This window comes from Danio rerio, chromosome 18, assembly GCF_052040795.2.
Source record: "Danio rerio strain M-AB ecotype USA chromosome 18, GRCz13ab, whole genome shotgun sequence".
Lineage (NCBI taxonomy): Eukaryota > Metazoa > Chordata > Actinopteri > Cypriniformes > Danionidae > Danio > Danio rerio.
The window spans coordinates 14407501-14425000 of NC_141038.1; the positions used below are offsets into that span (position 1 = coordinate 14407501).

Here is a 17500-nt window from a genome sequence, read left to right on the forward strand (position 1 = left end):
TTATAAAGGGAAATTATTCCTGCATGACAGGTTGAGGACAGTGTTTATGTCAAGAGCCAGCAGGAGCAGGTCAGCGACTTGTGACCCGGTGCCATGAAAAAACACCAACTGTGTGAGATCAAACACACAATATGGCCAAAGAAAACATTTCTATTGTTCTTTGCCAGCAGGCCAAGCGACCACATTTTTTAGCTTCCATTCATACACTCACAAGCTCTTTTTTTAGAAACACAAGTTCCACACTGCTTGTAAATGCAATACATCAAATCAGCCAATCACATGTAAACAGCTCGATTTATTTAGACGTGGTCAAGATGATCTGCTTAAGATCTCAATAGGGATCTGAGCGACTCTGAATGTAGCATAGTTGTTGTGGAACATTGACTGGTTTGTTGATCTCTGAAACTGCTGATATATGGGATTTTTCAGGCGCAACCATATCTCAGAGGCTACGTTTACATGACAATAATGTAGCCAAAATCTGAAAACAAATATTCCCTGAGTTTTGAAAAGGTTTCATGTTTACACAAAACAAAGTTTCAAAACAATCTGCGTCTACACACCATGAAAACATCAAAAATGCTGTATTACGTAATATTCCAGACAAGTTGGCGGTATCAACTTGTTAGCAAACAGTTGTTCTCTTTAAAGAAGTGATTGTTTTGTTGTCCATGTCTTGGTGCTGGTGTGTATGTAGAATGTGTTGTGTGTATATAATGTGAAATAAAAACGGTAATGGTTTGATTAGGGTGCTTATATGTCTGTACTGCATTTCACTAATGCGACTAAAATAGGAATACTCCACGTCTTAATTGGTTTTTTTCTTTAGTTCGTTGACTTTTGTCAGATTAAGGTAATCAAAAATCATTGTTTACATGGTAGACTCTTAATCAGAGTATTGTCTTAATCGTATCAAAATTAAAGTATTGGTGTCCATGCAAACATACTCATTGGCCTCGATATACAGTTGAAGTCAGAATTATTAGCCCCCTATTGATTCTTTTTTTAATATTTCCCAACTGATGTTTAATAAAGCAAGGAAATTTTCACAGTATGTCTGATAATATTGTTTTCTTCTGTAGAAAGTCTTATTTGTTTTATTTTGGCTAGAATAAAAGCAGTTTTTAATTTTTCAAAAAACAATTTTGGGACAAAATTATTAGTCCCTTTAAGCTAATATTTTTTTCGATAGTCTACAGAACAAACAATCGTTATAGAATAACTTGCCTAATTACCCTAACCTGCCTAGTTAACCTTTTTAACCTAGTTAAGCCTTTAAATGTCACTTTAAGCTGTATAGAAGTGTCTTGAAAAATTTCAAGTAAAATATTATTTACTGTCATCATGACAAAGATAAAATAAATCGTTTATTAGAAATAGGTTTTTAAAACTATTATGTTTAGAAATGTGCTGAAACAATCTTCCCTCCATTACATAGAAATTGGGGAAAAAAATAAACAGGGGCGCTATTAATTCAGGGGGGCTAATAATTCTGACTTCAACTGTAGTTCCCAGAACTCAATCCAATAGAGAAGCTCTAGGATGTGCTGGAATGGGAGATTCGCTTCATGAGTGTGCAGTTTTAGAGCAATGTTTTTTAGCATCTTGTTAAATTAGGGCACCTTTAAAGGCAAAAGAGATCTCAACCAAGTGCTAGCATGGTTTATGGTAAGTATGTGAAATAATTCTGAGAAATTTGATGTCAACATTTTCGTGACTTTCTATATTTCGCTCTGTTCATTCTTCCCTCTGTGCGGTCAGTGCTGCACGGAGCGCAGGTTGATGGATACGACAGTTTTTTGTGTTGATAAGACTGATTGTTAGGTCCGCCTGCAGCTTTATATGGAACAACCACTGGGATCCTCACGCCTTTCAGTCCTTTCTGGCTGACCTAACCTGATAAATCTAAAATAAGCTTCATGTGACTCATGATGGTGCTAAAGCAAACAATGTGAGTCACCGTTAAAAAGTATTAAACGCTGCCATGTTTAAAACTCGGAAACAGCACGTGGGAATCATAAGCAAAAATAGTGAGTCATCACAGACTTACTATGTGAAGTATAACATTAAACTTGGTCAAAACTCAAATACTGGATTACTAATAGGAAGTACTCATTGTAATCTCTGATGTCTGTTGACATTGCTGATTCATCACTATTGCAGAGAACAGAAAAGTACGCCTTAGCAGTCTTTAAATCTTGCTTTTGGCTGGTATCCTAAATCTCTCTTACTTCACCCTACAGCCTGGCTGACATCCCTACAGCCTGGTTGACATTTATTTTTAATCCTTCCCAACCTTGTTGAATTAGAAAAAGTGCTATCTAAACACAAGCAATATGATAACCTGGAATACAAATATAACACCACTTACGGACACAAGTCCTCTGCATGAGCTGATAAAGAGGGATTCCAGGCAAATTTCCGGCCTTTCTTTTCTCTCACTTTATCACTTTCTCAAGGACCACATCATTTTAGAGAAAATCAGTGCTCAAATGCCAAAATCAGGTTGAGGAAAATTGAATGGAAGACTTAAAAGCCACTTTTCCACTGCAGATACAGCTCAGCTTGTTTTGTTTTGGTTTTATTCAGCTGGGTGGGCATTTCCACTGTAGTGACTGTACCGCTTAAAGTGGGTAGAATTATCGCTAGTTTTAAGGATATCTATATGCTAGTGTACTCTAAAACAGACAAAATTTAGGTTTAGAAGATATAAACATTTAAAGCTTGCAGTTTGTCACTTTCGCCTAAATGGTCAACAATGTTTTTAACATTACGTCCACTCTATCTGTTGAGCTGAGGGAACGAAACCAACCCCGTGCCGTCAGACACAGTAATATACCAAGTTAACAGTGCCCTTACACTAAAAGCTATAGTAAAACATGCCCTTTTCTTCCAAATGGTTACATTGATCGACTTTGTTTAATATGTTTTCATTAAAGGGCACCTAGGTTACCCCTTTTTTCAGATTTAATATAAGTCTTTTGCGTCTCTAGAATGTGTATATAAAGTTTCAGATCAAAATACCCATCAGATTTTTCATTATACCTTTTACAAGATGCTGTTTTATACTGACTTCCAGCAGGGGGTGGTTTTGTCGTACTGCGCCTTTAAGACAAGTTTTTCCAGCCTACTGCTTCTACATGCCTCCTCCCTCAGCTGCGTCAGACAACAGACAGACTTAAAGGAAGAAGGTCTCACGTAGCGTTTGTGAGATACTACAGTAAGAACTAACCTTTACTAATCAGTATTGTGAAGTTGCATTGATGAGTCACACACAAAATCGTTACAAAGTAAATGCGCGCGCGCACACACACACACACACCGCAGATGACACACACACACAGGCAGGCAGACAGACAGAGCGCGCTTAGCTTAGTTAAGGCTAACCTCAAGTACTGTGTGGATATCTGTTATGCTAATGTACAAAATAAACCTGATTTAACTTCCACAAACCGGGATTGAAGCGTCTTCTTTTATAATTGTTCTGACACGCGGCTGTGCTGATGAAGTAAAGCTGAAGTAAAACGCTGTAATTAATTACACACATACTCGGTTTTAAAACACTTTAAACATGTGAAACTTACCCTTAATCACATTTGATGATGATTGCTGATCCTAGAGAACAGAACAGACCTTTTATTCCCGGTTGCTTTGCGTATGTCTGTCTGGTCTTGTTGACATATACACGCGACTACCGGAACATGTTAATGCGCGCAGCTGTCAATCAATTCAGTGGGCGGGGGGATCGCACACCTACGTAATGGTGCGATCGATTTGAAAACAGCTCCAATTGGCCGACCCTTTTTTTGTAGTTAAATTGAAAAAAAGGACTGGGTGTGTTCATATCACCCCAGTATGACGGTCTATACACTATACCAACACACAGATCTGTCCAAACAGCTTGAAAAGTAGATTTTTTACCATAGGTGCCCTTTAAAGTGGAAACCAATGTGAAAAAATAATGTAAACTTTGCTGAGTGCTTCACTTCCACTTTAACTCAAAAGACAATCAAATGTGTTCTCCACTACTTGTCAAAGCTGTTGAAAAGCATTTCAACACCAGGTTCACACACCTGTACACTCAAAACATGACATTTACTGTTTGTTCAAACTACTTATTTGAAATAAGCTGAAGCAACCCAATTTTTTAGCTTTTTTGGAACAACTTAATTTTTTTATGTTACTAAGTTAACTTAATTCCTTCATGTTGTCCCAACACAAATCGGTCGTGTGAAACCCAGCATTTTTACAGTGTATTCACCATTGTCTAAGGTGTAAACATTGCCAGAGACAAAACACAGACAAACTTCTGTGCACCTGTCCCTTACATGGATGGCAGCCTATAACGGTCAATAAAACAAGCATAACTGTCAACATTGCACCAACATAAAGTTGTGCTAGAACAAGTCTCCCTCATTCATTCATGGAAAAAAATAATAATCCGAAGGCTGTTTTCATGTTGCTACAACTCCATTTGGCTGCAATGCAAATCTAATGAGATGCTCGGCACGGGCAGATTCAGTGCATCATGCTGCTATTAACCGTCTTAGTCATCATCAGAGCGAGCGACTGGAGTACACATTCCTGCCAAATGAACACCAAGCACCATGTCATGGTATCAACATACCTCTCTCTCACTCACTCTCTCTCTCACACACACACACACACACACACACACACACACACACACACACACACACACACACACACACACACACACACACACACACACACACTCACTCACTCACTCACTCACTCACTCACTCACTCACTCACTCACTCACTGCCTCTACACAAATAATAGTCTTTTCTGTCTGCAAAGAGCCCTGGAGGACTGGAGGCTTTGGGGCAATGCCAAATCCCCATGGTTACTAGAATGCGGCAACTGCCTCTTTCCTGTGATGATGACGATGATGATGCTCATGAGATGAAAAGGAAACAGACCATCCGGCTCTGTTTGCTGGAGAGTGAGCTGGAAGTTTTTTCAGAAAGTTGACCTGCACTCAAGGTGCACACATTTGGCTAGTAATGAGGTACTATGACTCTTCTAATCATTTGAAGTCACTGGATACACCGGAATTTATAATGCAAGAGTTTCTCAACAATGACTCAGAGAAGTGAGTTGGTATAAAACACACATCATCATCATCATCATCATCATCTTTTTCATCTAAATATAGCAGGGGTGCAAGTCATGAGTAAGGCAGTTAACTTGTCTATCTAAATTCTCCTTTCAGGGTTAAAATATGTGAATTTTGTAGAGTTTTCTAGGCTTGGAAACCACTCATTTAAAAATGCCTGTTTTCCACGTCTGTGGGAATTCATTAATGTTACAAAAACAACACAAACTTCATAAAGTCTTATTATCATTTTAGTGTCTAAAGATGAAGATATATATATAAAAACAAAGAATAATAAAATTAAAAAAGAGTATAAAGTTTGCTTAAAGACAGTTTATCCAAAAACAAAAATTCTGACATTTACTCTTCCTTCACATTTTTCAAACAAGTTTCATGTTTTTTTTTTTTGTATTTTTATTATTTATTTATTTATTTATTGCTGTTGTTCTGTTGAACACAAATTAAGATATTTTAAAAATTGTTATAAACCTATTGACATTCATGTTAAAAAAATACTATGAAAGTCAATGGTCGCAGGTTTCCAACATTCTTTAAATAAATCTTGTGTGTTTAACAGAGGAAAGAATCTCAAAATTATTTTGAACATGTGAACGGAGAGCTAATAATGGCAGGATTTTCATTTTTGGATGAACTATTCCTTTAACTTTCGTTATTATTTCTTAAACATACAGTGATCAGCAAAAATGAGCACACCCCATTTTGAAAATTAATATTTTTCTCTTTATCTCAGTGAATATAGGTAATATATTTCATTGAATTTGATCAAAATAGATTTATTACATTGATATATTTATTAAAATAATATCTTAGTCACTGAATATCTTTAGAAATAGAAAGATAATGCAATAAAATTCATGCAAAATATTGGGGGGAAAAATTACAAACTACAAAATTTCAACAAAACTGTTTACATTTTTTGCATCTCTTGAATTTTGCATTTTTTTTTTTTTTGCTCTGTTTTTTTCCCAAACATAAATTTGTGTGTACTCATTTTAGACCGCTATCATGCAATATTTTGTTAGATAAGCTCCAGATTTGGCTTCAGTACGGACTAATGTATATGCACAAATGTAATATTGCAAAGCTTCCTATAGATGATATTCACTTAAATGAGAGATTTGTAAATGGTGTACTCATATATGCTGAGCAATGTAGCTGCAATTTTACTTTTAAAATTATTAAAAGTCCAAGTGGCATAATCCTGATGCAAAAAGTCACTTTGTTGTCATAAGCATAACCATTTTATTTTCTGCAAAATGTAATGTTTTGTCAAGACTGCCTCTAAATATGTCAAAATTTGGAGTCAAAAATCTAGTTTAAAAAAAATAATCAAGTTTGTACTAGACATCATGCCACTTGACATTATACAGACATTAGATCAACTTATTTTTAAAAAATAATTCAGGAAAGGTTTCTAACAACTTGACAAACTATATAAAAACCTGTTTTCTTCAAAATCTCAATCTTATCACTGACACAAGAATCCACCAATCATGTTGTTTTTAAAACCCAAAGTCTTCAAAAAATTTTCAGTCTGTGCATAAAAGCATCATCATCACGATGCAGAAGTGACCTGCTTAATGATTAAATACTGCATGAACCAATCCTTCAACTACTCCAGCAGTTAGCTCCTTACCTTTGACTTGAGTCTCGTACTCTACAATGATCTCTTTATCCTTTTTGAACTTCACAGGAGGATTCGACATTTTCAACATCGAATAGAGGAAAGATCAACAATTCAGTTATGAGAGTGTTTACAAACTGGCGTATTTGAGGAGGGGGGTCTCACTACAGCGGCCAGCGCATCCCAGAGAATCTTCTTCAAGTTGATCAGGGCAGAAAAATCCCCAAAAACCAAACGCAAATGAATCCCGGTTGTAATTCCGCCGTGAACGCGATCAAAACAGAGCGCGCACGGGAAGAGTTTCCTCCCAAACAAGTAACCCTTTCCTTGGGCAATCGACCACGGCTAGTTCCAGCAAGAGGAAAATCCAACCCTAGGAGCTGCTTTTTAGTCACCCGCCGACGGATTCCGGCAGCATTATGGCATGTTACTCTGAACTGGCGTGATTTTCAGCAGCTTTTCCTCGCGTCTAGTCGCCGGACAGTTTCACGGTTCTGACTGACCTCAAAGCAGCTGGAAAAGCAAGTGGTTGGAAATGGGAGGGATTGGAGGTGGAGGGGCGCACGTAGCGGAAACGTGGACGGGATTGACAACTTTCCTAACCAGTTGTCTGTCCCTCAAAGTCATTTTCGAGGCGTCTTTACACGGCTAGCGATTCAAAAGTAGAGCATTTGGGATTTTAGTGAACAAAAGCAAACTAGTTTAAAAACTTTAAGTAAAGTGTATTTATTTTGAGTTTGTTTTGAACGCTCCTAGTTCATTATAATCGAAAAACAAACTATATGACTTCATAATAAAGTTTTAAATTAAAAAGAGTGAATATTTTTAAGTTTTAAACTAGTTTTAGCAACTCATCTGTGTGTTGTGTAGGACGCCTGGTGGTCAGTATGTGGAGTTACATGAAAAATAAATCATTGCAATTATTTTTTTGGGTGGCACAGTGGCTAGCACTGTCGCCTCACTGTAAGAAGGTCGCTGGTTTGAGTCCAGGCTGAGTCACTTAGCATTTCTCTGTGGCGTTTGCATGTTCTTCCCGTGTTTGTTTCCTCTGGGTGCTCCAAATTCCCACTGTCCAAAGACATGTGCTATAGGCAGGGGTGGACTTGGTGATTTGGGGGCCCTAAGCAATTCCAGGTATGCAGCTCTAGCATTAAAACTCAAAACACTCTCTTTCTCTGTAGATATATTTTCTCTATAGATGGTTTTACTTTGTAAATAAACTGCATGTTAAAAACATTTTAAGTGGAACCTTAATGTAATATTAAATACAATGAATTTGCAAATAAATAAACAAGCTCACAAACCATGTACAGTTAATAAGCCATACTTAAGATTACATTTTAATATTTGCATGTGCAGTAAGGGAAGAAACGTTCCACTGGTCATGAGGGCCCCGTTTAAAAAAAAAAAAGACAATAATGTTGAAATCCTAATGGTTAGACAGATTTTAAAACAAATGATTTGAGCAATTATAAAAGAGCTATAGGATGGTTAATATAGGCTTCTTGGCATTGGTCGAGGCCCCCTATTTCTCCGGGGCCCTAAGCAGCTGCTTACCTTGCTCATTGGTTAAGTCCGCCTCTGGCTATAGGTGAATTGCATAAACTAAATTGGTGTGAATGAGTAGAGATAGAATTACACTTAATGCATTTCTGACATTTTACCGCATTTTTAAAGGGCGCTCAAATCCAAAAATAGTCTCTATATGTTCAATAAAAAAGAAATACATAAAAAAGCGTGACAACATTTTGTCCATAAAGTTTATATTTGGTGCATGTGTTTTGATGATATCAGGGTTTCTGCAGGTTTCATCAAGTCAGATTTAAGACTTTTTAAGACCTTTTGAGACCATTATGAATGAAATTTTAGACTTATACAGGGCTAAACACTAAGGATTTTTTTGTAATGACCCGGTTGGGCCAATGGAATTTGAAAAAAAAAACAAATGTAATTTTTTTTAAATCACATAATATTGTATAACATTACAAGAAAGTTGTATATACTTTTTTCACCATAATGTTTTTTTTAATATATATAAATTTAATATTCTTAAAATATTTATTGTAAAGAATAACATAATAATAATAATAATAATAAAATTATATATATGTGTGTGTGTGTGTGTGTGTGTGTGTGTGTGTGTGTGTGTGTGTGTGTGTGTGTGTGTGTTTGTGGTCCAAATAAATTGAATAGAACTGTTATAAAACCTTACATTTCTTGCCCATTTACAAATATTATGTCCACCTACCCACACTTCAGTAAGTAGTTTGTGTAAATGGAAGATTATGTAAAGGGATTTGTTGTTGTTGTTGTTATCATGAGAAATGGTGTAATTGTTTTTAATTTTCTTTTCCTGGTTAGGGAATTTAATAAAGGGAATGTGCTGTAAAAACGTCTAACAGCTGTTGTGAATTGGATCTCTTTGCAATAAAAGACTGAAATACATATAAATAAAAATATATATATAATTTATTGAATGGATAGCCGTCGGCCCGATTAGTTAACTTTACTTGGAGAACCTTAAAATTAAGACCTGTTTAAAATGATTTAAGACCTACAACACACTATTTCTGTGAAACTGAAGGCATTTTAAGTCTTTTTAAGATCCCGTATGATATGCTGGATAAGTTGGTGGCCCGTTCCGCTGTGGCGACCCCTGATGAATAAAGGGACTGAAGAAATTGAAGAAAAATGAATGTTATCTCTGCAAAAAGGATATTATTGTTACGCAGCGCCTCTTACAGGACAGCTGTTTTATTGCAAGACCTTATATGAATTTCTTATAAACAGTTTTAAAAGGTTAAGAGCATCATTTTTGCAACAAAAAAATCTTTTACAATTTTTGGAAATGATTCAGCATGCTTTCGTCTTTTATTTGTGCTACCTTTACTAAAACAATAATTAATTTGTAGGTTTTTTTAAATCATCATTAAAGTAAAGAGGTAGAACATATACAATAACATACACAAAGACAAATGATACAAATGAAAAACTGCACAGAAATGTACACAAAAATAAAAATAATAAGATAAAGCTTTACCTTAAAGAGACACAAAGGAAGAATATAAAGATACAGTTTTCGTTGCTTTTGGATTAAAAAGGGTGCTGGATAGTTTCCAATTATTGCTGTAGGTCAATTTTAAATGAATCAAAAAAGATTTAGAACCACCAAACTTTTGTTTGCTAATATGAAACTTGGCTAATAGAATACATAAATAATTATATGCTTATATTCTTTAGAATCGTCAAACAACCCAAAGAAAACATCTTTAAAAGAAAAGGAAAAGTCGCTCATAATATAAGAATGAATAAACATCAACAGATCTGACCAGAATCTCAGCCAGGAGCACTGCCAGAACAAATATACAATCCGAAGAGGGATAAAAGGAGCAGCTCACATCAATGTCAGACTTGTATTTCTGAAGACGAGTCTTAGTAGGATAACATTTGTGAATTCATTTATTTGTTACTTCTTTTACTTTATTAGTAATCATATGCTGTACTTGTGAAGCAAAGTCTATAATTTCTCCCATGAAATATTTTCAACAGTGTTGTTTCAATAAGATAATACATTTATATATAGTTTTACAAATGCAAAGTCAGACTTTTAATTTGTAAAAACAGATTATTGATCGATTAAGACATATAAATACAATATAATTATTTAAATTACAAAATGTAACCTTTTGAAGCCCCTATTGTCCACAGTATTACTCAAAGTCATTAAGCTTCACATTGACATTTTATAATGTATGCTTTATCTGAACGTCGCCACTGTCTTTGCAACTGAAAATGTAGATTTATATTTAAATATTTTATATTGAAGTACATATCAGAACCCCTTCAGCACTGTGTTCGTAGTCTAAATGCTTGATAATTTAAAATCAGGCAAGGTTAAGAATACAAACAGGTTAAAAGTTATTTAATTGCATTAAGCTGAATCAAAAAAAAAAAAAACATTCAAGTGAGAAAAATGAAATGTAAAAGCCCAATTAAGCTGCCATTATTATTATTATTATTATTATTCATTGAAACGTGAAGACTTAATAAATAAAAATGTACAGTAAACATGGAAGGCGTTAATGTACTGCACAGTAGAGTATGGTAAACCAGGTTATATTAAAACATACAGTAGCATCTCATTGTTTCACAAGTAAAACATCAAGGTAAACAAACCTAATATGTCTAAAATTAAGTGACAATCTAAATGTTGATGCACAGCATCTGCTCACCATCTTTTTAATCTATTATATATTAAAAGAATAGTACCATATAATATAATAGTACCACCATAATTTACTCACCCTCATGTCATTTAAAACCCAATGCTTTTCTCTGTTTTTAAAGTGAGTTCACCCAAATATACTCACTCTCAGCTCATAATCCAAAAATAAGTGAACACTCTCAGGACACTTTGTTGAAGCTGCAGATTAAAGGAAATAATTGTGGAAATAATTTTTTGTTTCATAAGAGCTCAAAGTATCGTCAAGAACCACAAGTATTAATTTTGGTTTGCCTGGATACATTTCTTTACTCACTAAATGGCAGTAGTCATTAGCTGTTTCCATCAACCTATTTTTATTCACATTTTGCATATCCGCGTAAAAAAAAAAACGGGTGATGGTAATGCCAAGATACGCATAAAATTTGAAAATGCGCATAAAAACATCTGCGCATAACTGAGTAGGATAAACTTTTTATTTGATAAGAGGAGCATGAACTGCGATGGAAACCGAACAAATTCCAGTATGTGCATAAAAAGGTCATGTGGTTTTGTTACAAGACATCATGTGGTGATAAAAATGTGTGTGAATGGACAAACCAGCAGGCTGAGCAAATTGTAAACCATCTGAAATGTGGCTTTGGTCATTGTAAAATGCATGCAGTAACCATTTTAGTATTAGTGAAGTTATATATTCGTAATGGGGCGAGGCAGTCGGGCAGTAGGTAGTGCTGTCGCCTCACAGCAAGAAGGTCGCTGGTTCGAACCTCGGCTCAGTTGGCGTTTGTGTGTGGAGTTTGCATGTTCTCCCTGCCTTCGCGTGGGTTTCCTCCGGGTGCTCTGGTTTCACCCACAGTCCAAAGACATGCGGTACAGGTGAATTGGGTAGGCTAAATTGCCCGTAGTGTATGAGTGTGTGTGTTTGAATGTTTCCCAGAGATGGGTTGCGGCTGGAAGGGCATCCGCTGCGTAAAAACTTGCTGGATAAGTTGGCGGTTCATTCCGCTGTGGCGACCCCGGATTAATAAAGGTACTAAGCCGACAAAAAAATGAATGAATGAATATTCATAATGACCTCCAGGACTGTAAAGAGCATCTGTTGATTGCTTGTCGTCTTCTTTGAGGTGAAAGTCATTTATTAAATAAGGAAAAGATTCACGCAGCTTTTCCTACCTCACCAAATTCTGATTTTACTGTTGATATTTGGTGGCAGTTAATTAGGAAATGACGATTTTGTTCTCTTTGAAACGTTGGATGGAAATGCAGTTTTATACGCACATCTTTTATGCGATGATCTAGTTTTGCGCATAAATTTAATTCACATTTTTGGATGGAAACATAGCTATTGACTAGCATTTATGAATCACAGTTTCACCTAAAAATATACTTTCATGGACTACACTGTAAAATGTTTTAAATGTAAACTATTACTTCAACTTGTTGCACCTAAAATAATTAAATTAAAATGAAAAATAATGAATAAATAAATAATAATTAAAATGAACGCTATTTTTGAAAATAGGCAACTTGCCTAGAGTCAAATAGTTGAGTTTGATATTGTTAAATGCATTCAGCCAATCTTTGGGTCTGGCAGAAGCACTTTTAGCTTAGCTTAGCATAGATCATTAAATCAGATTAGACCGTTAGCATCTCACTCAAACATAAACAAATAGTTTTGATCATTTTCCTATTTAAAAGGAGGACACTTTTGTAGCTACATTGTGTGCTAAATTAAAATGAAAAGTTTATTTTTTCTATGCTGATATAGCGAAGAACTATACTCTCATTAAAGTGTAATAATCAAGGAACTGTACTATTGTACCGTGGCAGCAGAAGCACAATGATTTTATGAAACACCCTAAAAATTGGCTAACTAATAGAACTAACTTGACTTTCGAGCACTCTTTATTCCATTTTGAGCAAGATGCTAATGGTCTAATCTGATTCAATGACCTATGCCAAGCTAAGCTAAGCTAAAAGTGCTCCCAAGAGACCAGGGGATCGGCTGAATGGATTTTAAAAGATTTAGTTTGCCTTTATTTCATTATGGTTTTCAGTAATTAAGTTGAAAACACTTTACTGTTTTAAGTGTAACAACTTTCAATGGTTCATTTTTAGTGTACTTAAGGAATAAAGATGCTATAAAAAAATTGTTGCTACTTTAAATGTTTACATTGAATCAAATTTACATTACTATTAATCAACTGACTTCAAACATCTATTTAAATCCCTCATAACTTAAAAAAATTAAGTTGTAACCAACACAAAAACGTTGTCATGACTCACACAAGATTTACCTTAACATTTCAAGTAAATTTAATCAAATGCAAGTATGAAATCCATTGATCTTGCTGGCTTGAGGATGAGTAAATTAAAACAAACTCATCATTTTCATCTGAACTACCCCTTTAACGTTCTCCCACCTCTTCCTATGTGATTTTGAAGAAGTTCTCCTCCAAAACCTCAGTGAATCTGTCTTTCATCTGCTGCCGGAAGCTGCTGTACCACTCTAGCAATCTCATCCTCCTCTCTGTTTTCTCCTTCTGGCTCATTGCTCTCTCTCTTTCCAGGATAACCGGCAGCTCTTTCCAGTCTTTAAGGAAGATGAAGGGAGCTCCAGCATCTTTAAGCAGCCGCAGTGGGGACCGGTTCCCAACAGCGCAGGCTCCCGGAGTCAGGACGTCCTCCACCACGGGCACAGAGCCATACGCACAGGCTTCATAGATGCGGTAGCATTCGCTGTTCACTCCCACCGGGCAAAGAGTCAGGTCACTCTGAGCTAATGCCATCTGGTACTGTCTGGAGGTGTCGGACGTCTCTTGAGGAAGCCACCTGATCACAAGAAATTTCTAAATCATTTTCTGTGGATTCAGCAATGTTTGGGATATTATTTGATTAAGAATTTAAAACCTTTCTGACCCTAAACTATTGAATAGTCCAGTAGAAAATAAGTAGTAAGTTTAGTTTTATCAAGTTTAATTTGCAACTTTACATGTATGGAGAAATGTGCAACTTTCAATTTAAAATCAAGTGTCTGAAATACTAGACGTTACTTCCACAAACACATACTTCTCTCTAGCATGCATGAGGCAGTCTTTCTCCATGTTGTTCTGCTTTAGGAGGTTCATCAGAGATTCCCTGGAGGAGTTTTTGTAGATAGTGCCAAGAAAGTTGCACAGGTATGGCCTGTCCTTTTTCACCATCTGACTGCTAAGTGTGACTACTGGGAAATGCCTGTATCTGCAGAGAAAGCACATTGTAAATCATTAAAATAACAGATTTAAAATGAAATCAAACCTAACCATATTGATTTAGTTAGCACACATTGCTAGTTTTGTGGAACAATTTATTTGTGCATGTCATTCAAAAAAAAAATCTAAATTAGTTTGGCCTTGTAATCTGCATCTGAAAATGCACTTCCTGATTGTTTTCAGTTAAATTCTCAGAAGCTAACATGTTTAACCACGCCCCTCCAACTGTCAGTTTTGACAACAGACAGAAATGGTGAGAAGGTTAGGTTGTAATAACTCTCCCGAAAACCCTTTTCCTCATCTTTCTGAATGAAATGCCTACTTACTACATCCAATAAGCTCACAGTAGAAAAAACAAGCCACGCCCACCATTTTCTCATTTAATATTCAGAATCTCCACAAACTTTCACGATATAAAAAAAATGGTCGAAGCATCTGGCTCATGCAGGCTTTAACTACATGTCAAGTCCAAAGTTTGGAATCAGTAAGATTTTTTAAGCCTATTTTGCCCAACCAAGCCTGCATTTCTTTAAACAAAAAAAACAGAAGAAAAAAAAAAAACTTTCAAAATTGTGAAATATATTACAATTGAATTGAGTTCAGATGCAAAAATCTAAGTGCCACCTGAAATTTTCTTCTAAAGTGAACAATTATTCTCAGGCTCCTGTGTGTAGTTTCAGTAATTTCACTTTTATGGCAGAATCGGATTTTGGCATTGCCTTTAAAATGAAATAAACACAGGAGTTTGAAAAAAAAGAAGATAATTTTAGAAGAAAATAAAACAAAATAAAATATATGAAAATAACAGAAGCAATAAAATGGTAACATAAATATTATCAATAACTAAACATACATGGGCCAGAAAAGGTTAAGTCTTCGATATTCACTCAACTTTAGTTATTATAAGCTGTAAATTTCTAATCTAAAGAGAGGATTAAGATGTGAAGTGCAATGGATCATAAATTGAAAAATGTTTGTTCTGTGGATGGGAATTAGGTATTAATTTTTTTATATTTCTACGAAGATTGGATGGAACAATGTAATGTATTCAGCCCACTTGGACCAGGGTAATTTGGAGTTGAAGAGACAATGTAATTTTTTCATCACAAAAATATCATATACTATTTCTGGCCATTCTTAGGTTGTTGGGGCTTCAGAAAGAATCCAGTGTCTTGTAATTGATTTTTTGGCTACGGATATTAAAATATCAATAAAGTATTTTTCAGATTTACTTATTTTGATATCAGAGCTTCAAAAAAATAACCATAAATTGAAAGGGTGGTGTTATATTAAGGAAGTTTTCAATTACTCCATGCACTTCTGTTCTAACCCATAATGAGTCTTATAGACAAAATAATATTTTTTTTTAAGGAAGTTCAAAATTGATTTTTTTTAATTCATTCAAAACAGGGATTATTGATTCGAAGAATTTAACGTGTCCATGATGAATAAAAATAAATACTTTTTTGAATGGCACTGCATTGCAGTTTCAACAAAAAATATAAAAGCAACAATTTTCAGCACTGATAAAAATCAGAAAAGCTTCTACAGGAAAAAAAAAAGTTTTTAAATCAAAAAATTATTGAAAATAAAAACTGGAGTAAATGATATACTCAATAAGAAAAAGTTATTTTAAATTGACCCTTCACTAAGCCCCGCCTATTTAGTTACTGTTGCTATGCCGGTCAAGCTTTCGTGCCTGACACGTCAATTACAATGTGTATGCGCTGGTGTCAGACATTGCCAGGGAAATAATTAGTCATTTTTGGCGAACAGTTGACATAACCGAGAAAAGCCAGACAACAAAACACTGCAGTATGCGTTACAGGGGTATATTCATAACATAATACGCAACCGATTAGGAAATAACTTAACCAAAATTTAAGCTAGGTTAGCCTAGCTGCCTCATACGCTGACCATTCAACAGCTTAGTTCATGCACAGCAGGGGAGGTCAAATTTAAAAATAATTTAATAATAACTAATTAAACCGTGATTTCTCTTTTTTAGCCAAAAACCCCGATAGACTATTGTTGTGCAACAAAATATAGTGTTAATAACCGACAAGGAAACACGCATAGACAGTGCTTCTACATAATTAATTCATAGAAAGAACAACCAGAAAGGGGAAATTGATGGATTTGTGCCAAATATCAGCATCATTGACCCATAACAATGTACAATACCTATAACTGTCAGTGTGTTTGTGTGCGCTTCATACAGTTTCTATTCTAATTTGCTGTTAAGTGGAAAACAATACAAATCACAGTATAAATAGAGAAGTGAATAAATTTTCCCAACCAGCAAATATTAATCAGACACCAAATATAAAAGTAGGCACTAACCTGCTATAATGACTTAATCGCTAAACAACGGACGAAAACATCAATAAACTGTAGCTCTAACATGGACATGAGGGATATAAATTACTGAAAAATAGCTGCGGGTGAAGTATATTGATCGCAAGTGCTCACTTTGTGATCAATCTCTAGCAATCTTGTGATCAATCTCTAGATCTTGGTTTTGTTCTGTCGAGATTTAATTTCAAATATTCGTAGCTTGAAACAGATGGAAAAATGATTGCTATTAGTATGACTACTATGGCGAGGACTAACGGAGCAGTGCTAATAATAGAGCAAAAAAAAAAGAATTAAACAGCTGCGAAACAAAACCTGCTTTGTATTTTTGTATGAAACACAGTTTAGATCTTTTTAGGGTAAGAGATGTGTGAGTTATTGCCGTCTATCACTGAATGTGTCAGGAATATCGAAAACAAAACCAACTTATCTCCAATCTTTTAGTGCCCCTCATACAGCTTGATCCACGCTGGCATTTCTCCCTTTAGATTTTAGGTTTTAAAAAGAGAAAAAAAATGTCATCACCCTGTCCAAACGTTTAGGATACCAGGTATAAGATTTACACAATCCATATGCACAACGCTTTGGCTTGCTTCCCTCACTCGAAAGCTTGACAGGTAGCTACGGTTGTTAAGCCACGATTGGTGTGTGGGGGTTTTCAGGTGTGGCTTAGCAAAGGGTCAATTGCAATATTTTTATTTTTTTAAAACGTTACTGCGTGTTTGATCAAATAAATGCAGCTCTAGGGAGTATAAAAATAAAGAAATAAATTAAATAATTAATTAATTAATAAATAAAATAAATAATGCTTACGTGGCAACACCCAGAGGCCACTGGAAGATGTCTTTATCATTGACCCAAGGACTGTCGTACACCAGAAAGAGCAGGTCCACAAACCCACCATTTC

At 35.3% G+C, this 17500-nt stretch overlaps 2 protein-coding genes across 8 annotated transcripts in view; both read right to left on the bottom strand.

The window, feature by feature from the left end:
• srgap1a (SLIT-ROBO Rho GTPase activating protein 1a) overlaps nt 1–7292 on the bottom strand; it is a 197388-nt gene extending 190096 nt beyond the window's left edge. For all 7 annotated transcript variants that reach the window (XR_015514755.1, XM_087292999.1, XM_087292998.1 and 4 more), the window contains exon 1: nt 6778–7292. Coding sequence is in view for 6 of the 7 variants with exons in the window: in XM_087292999.1 (XP_087149125.1) it covers nt 6778–6856 (79 nt within the window). In the remaining variant the exon portion in view is untranslated. The remainder of the gene's footprint in view (nt 1–6777) is intronic.
• Nucleotides 7293–13262: 5970 nt separating this feature from the next.
• Nucleotides 13263–17500, bottom strand: part of rxylt1 (ribitol xylosyltransferase 1) — a 9800-nt gene continuing 5562 nt past the window's right edge. The window contains 3 exon segments of the mRNA NM_001075112.2: nt 13263–13819; nt 14057–14227; nt 17407–17500. The exon segment at nt 17407–17500 is cut by the window's right edge and continues 221 nt beyond it. Coding sequence (NP_001068580.1) covers nt 13417–13819; nt 14057–14227; nt 17407–17500 — 668 coding nt within the window. The 3' untranslated portion in view covers nt 13263–13416.